The following is a 4,645-nucleotide window of genomic DNA, read 5'->3' as shown; positions in this document are numbered from 1 at the left end:
CATCTGTTTTAATCCTGGCCCCTGGTATCTCCACAATGTCACAAAGACTAGAGGAATGCAGAGGATCCAGTTTCCTTTTGTTCACACAGATTTCCATATTACCTTATCATTGTGTTTCTGCATCTATTTAAAATGTTTACTTATTTGATGTGTATCATTAACCGATAACTCTGAGAACCGCCACTACAAGTAAACGAGGAAAAGACAAGGAGGCGAGATAACATCCAAACGTATATACAGTAGAGGCACGTTTGATAAAGGATGAAAGAGTCATCCGAGAACCTAAATGACGTTACGTTGGGTTTACGTAAATGTCGGGCTTCACAAAGCCTGTAATAAGCACGAGCTTGCCGACTTTAGCCGAGTGTCGGTTCACCTGTGAACCTCACTGGAGCTCAGAAGTGAATGACGGAGCCATAAAAAGGCCTCGATCAGCCTGAGAGGAATCGTGTCGTTTGCAAACCGAGCATGTTGTGCTGCTTTCTGAATGCGACTTATTATATGATCAGATTAACAGCTTTGCACTGTTTGGTGTTTTAGTGTTTTTGGTGTTTGGTGTTTTGTTTTTTTTTTTGTTTTTTTAAAAGCGAATTACTTCACAAGGTGATGATTTACATATTCGTCAGACTGCCACTTAAAATGGCGCAAACCCTGAGGTAAAGCAAAAACCTCTGGGATCTCACTGCACAGGTGAGTTCCACCTCCACGTCTGGGATTGGATAAGAAGTCCTTCCCTTCTGTGCTCTGATTGGCCACCGCGCAGTGAGGCTCACTTTCTATTCGGCTACTTCACAACAGGTAAAAAGCTACCTGATTGACAGAAGGTGGGTTCGGGATAAGACGCACACCTGGACTCGGTACAAAAAAAGGCGCTGTGTGTGTGTGTGTGTGTATGTATGTGTGTGTGTATGTATGTCATTTTTCTCGCTTGTAGTGATTTAGAAGGTTTACATCAAAGCTTTTTAAAACATTTTAGAGCAGGATGGCAAGCACAGGACTGGCCGTGAGCGGCCCGAGCTCAGAGGACAGGGTGGTTTTTACGCAGCTGAAGCCTGTGCGGATGTCGAGCGCAGACGGAACGGAGGATTCGTCCGTGTTTGAGGACGTCAAACCCACGGTGAGGATCACAGGGATAGGACCTGGCAACCCTGCTTTACAAATGAACACCTTCACCAGCAAAGCTTTCTGCTGTTTGGACACAATAAGGTGCTCTAGAGAGCCAGAAGGTTTTGCTGTTTAATCTGTATAGGTTTTAGTTTTAATAGTGTGTAGAGATTTGATTTGGAGTTTATTACGTGTAATAACGTTTAAAAACAGTACATACAGCAAGCTGAAATACACACAGAGATTTTGGACCAGTTTTTACCAGTTATTTCAACTTCTACTGGTTAACTACTACTTCTGATAATAATACTAGTACTACTACTAATAATAATAACAATAATAATACTAATACTAATAATACTATTACTACTACTACTACTACTAATAATAATAATACTAATAATACTATTACTACTACTACTACTAATAATAATAATAATAATACTAATAATACTATTACTACTACTAATACTACTATTATTACTATTATTACTACTAATACTAGTACTAGTACTAATACTAATAATAACAGTGTAACTGGTGTAGTCCAGAAACAAAAAATATACAAACAAAAGAAAATATCTGTGTTTACCTGTATTTATTTCATTCTGTATTTATTTCATTCAGTATTTATTTGATTATTTATTTCATTAGCAATCACATACACGTACGGTATACGCACGTAAAATGTACGTATACGTTACACTACTCTCGTATACCGACGGCCTCTAAATTGCCCGGTGCTTACAGCAGAATAATGACCCAAAGAGCTTCTCATTGCGGTGATAACCTTAAATTACACACTGCACACCAATTACGGAGTAAATCGTATTTTGGGTTTGTGTGCTGGAAGATGGTGACATCAGGAGATAACAGTATGTGGTGAAAACTTTTACATACAGTCCTTGAGGTGCTTTTTTTTTTTTAAAGAGAGGATTTGTGTATACAGGAGATTCTGCTTTTATTCTGATTCTGATTGACGCTTTTTTTAAGGACACGTTCGTCGTCGGCTCTTCGTTCCGTTGTTTAAGCTGTTTGTTTTGGCAGGTTCGTGTCCACTGTGAGAAGCGACTGACTTTCTATCTTTCTTTCCGTCTTTAACGCTGATTCTAACGTTGTTTCTGTTATTATTTTGTCATGTAGCTTATAGACTTTAAAACAAATCCTGCTAAACAAACGTAGAACGTAGAGAATATACGTAGAGTTAATGGATTAAACGGTCACCAAATTCTGCCTTGTCATCTCTTTCTGTTCATAGATTTCACTTATGTATCACGTACGTATGTACTTGTAACCTATCGTGGTGCCAGGTCACATTTCCTGTAGTAAGTCCATCCTCCGTCCGAGTCAGTGGCCAATGTGGTCATTTCAGTGTTAAGTCCTAAAGATCAGCCATAACGGCTCCATTCAAAGCAAGTTTGCCAGAAAAAGACAAAACAACTGTTATCAGTTTTCTCCAAAGCAATAAAACATCCTTTTGGTTTCAAAGGTTCTGTTTTCCTTCTCTGCCGTCGTTGTTTAACAGACAAGAAGCCTATAACTGCCCTTTTATGGGCAACTGCAGATAAATGATCATCTTTCTACATTCCTTTTGGCCATAAAGGGCCATTAAGACTGAGATCAGATCATTTGTTTTGTAATTAGGTAAACGAGATCTTTAAGCTGTGAGCTTAAGACGTGAACGTCCCGACCTGAGAAAAGCACGATGGCGTTCGAAAATAATTGAGAAAGAGACCCGGGGTTGTTTTAGCCGAAGGTCTTTACGACATGTTTCCATCACTTGACTTGAATTATACTTCAGTTGAACGTTTAACGCTCAGATCCTCATACACTTCACAAACTTTTTTTTTTCTTAAACAAGATCAACTATAGTTTCTGTATAGTTCTCTATCTCTTTTTCTCATGCTCTTCATCTTTCATTCGTTATCAGCCAGCGCTTTACAGAACTGCGCGGTCATAAATCTTCTCCAATCATTAACCTGTAGGATCTTGGCCCAGGGTTCAGGTGTGTGGTTCGATCTTCTACTGAAATAAAGACATCGTGCTCGGAGTGGCCACTTTGGACTGATACCGGGACCAGCCAAAGTCACCGTCCAGTGCCAATTGTACGTCGACTCGGGTACATACACAAACACAGCGCTTCGTGCCGAGTCTTAACGTCCGAAGCTATTTTCTGCTCATGACCTACAGCTTATAGTACAAGTTTAGAGTACGAGGTTTTCTGTATGTAGTTAATATTTGTTGGTTGCTAAGGAAGAGTCAACAATATGACATTGTTGACTTAGGCAGCATGACAAATAGCTATACACACGGATCCAAACTTAGTCTTCTGGTGACTGTTAGTGGTCCGGAATCGAAACGAAAGTAATCGGAGAGCTTTTTAAACAAATGAGCAGATCTTTGTGAGAATCGTTTACCTTTGCAGTCGTTTTATTCCTTTTCCTGCATATTTTGTTAACCAAAATGCGTTCGTTCGTGTTTTGTGATATACCGTGTGTATAGTAACAGCTAGTTTTTAAGGATGTGTATTGAGCAATTATAGAACAATGACTTTAAATCCTTATTGGTTGTCTGTGTCACACCTCTTGAGGACAATTTAATTGCAATCACGATTCTACAGCGCTCAAGGCGTCCTGTTTTGTTCCTTTCCTTTTTGTTTTTTTAACCCAGGTTTCTTATCATGTGTCATTTGTTTTGGTTTTGCTTTTTGTTCCATTTCTTGATATTACCACACCTATGAGGTTGCTGTTAAGTCTTGTGCACGGCTGTGCAGCTCCTCTGTTGTATAAAGCGTAGCGTACGTCATCGATGCTTTAAAATCACAAATAACCGTCTTACAAAGCTGAATTTTTCTCCCCGATCCCTTTCTTCTCAAATGTATGTGTTATTGGCTAAAATGGAGACTTCAGCTTTAATTATTTAATTATTATTAAGTACCAAACAGAGTAAAATGAAAGACTCAAATGCGGTGCAGTAATAAATAATGGTAATAAAGCATGCTGATTTGATCACCTCTTGTTTGCTTCCTCACCTTTTGTCGTATTATTTTTAGAACCCAATGGAGATGGATAAATATTTGCTCCAACAAGGGCCACCGTCCCAAACTCTTACAGACAAAAAGTACCGTCGTGAAAGCGCGTCCGTCGTGGACGAGTACTTTGCGGACGAAAAGCCCGCTCCCTACAGCCTCAACATCAACCTCATCCTACCCAACACCACCCATCTTCGCACGGGGTTGTACCGCCCGACCAAACCCGTGTCTCAGATCAAAACAGAGCCTGGCCTAGAGACGTCCTGCAACATCCAGACGCTCCCCAACTTCACGTCGGTTTTCAGCGTGCCGCAGACAGTCGACAACCTGTTCGTTAAACCCAACATGACCACCGCCGACGAGCTCCACATCGGCCCGCAGCAGCCGCAGGTCTACCAGATGGCCATCAGCAGCAGCAACCTCGCATCCATGACTTTCTCCAATAGCCAGCAGGGGAACGGAGCAGGCAGGACCATGCTCAACCTGAACGCCGTTGCCTTGACAACACCA

General features: G+C 40.8%; 1 protein-coding gene across 2 annotated transcripts in view; it reads left to right on the top strand.

Annotated features, from left to right (window-relative positions):
• Window positions 1-717: 717 nt before the first annotated feature.
• klf5l (Kruppel like factor 5 like) overlaps window positions 718-4,645 on the top strand; it is a 10,199-nt gene continuing 6,271 nt past the window's right edge. Inside the window, exons 1-4 of one of the 2 annotated variants that reach the window (XM_060890755.1) lie at window positions 718-857; window positions 977-1,117; window positions 3,090-3,209; window positions 4,157-4,645. The exon at window positions 4,157-4,645 is cut by the window's right edge and continues 289 nt beyond it. In XM_060890755.1, the coding sequence (XP_060746738.1) occupies window positions 983-1,117; window positions 3,090-3,209; window positions 4,157-4,645 (744 nt within the window). In that variant the 5' untranslated portion in view covers window positions 718-857; window positions 977-982. The other variant, XM_060890756.1, reaches the window with a different exon arrangement.

The sequence above is a fragment of the Tachysurus vachellii genome, chromosome 17, assembly GCF_030014155.1.
Source record: "Tachysurus vachellii isolate PV-2020 chromosome 17, HZAU_Pvac_v1, whole genome shotgun sequence".
In the NCBI taxonomy this organism is placed as follows: Eukaryota; Metazoa; Chordata; class Actinopteri; order Siluriformes; family Bagridae; genus Tachysurus; species Tachysurus vachellii.
The sequence above is the reverse complement of the archived record's forward strand: the minus strand, read 5'-3'. Positions and strand labels throughout refer to the sequence as shown.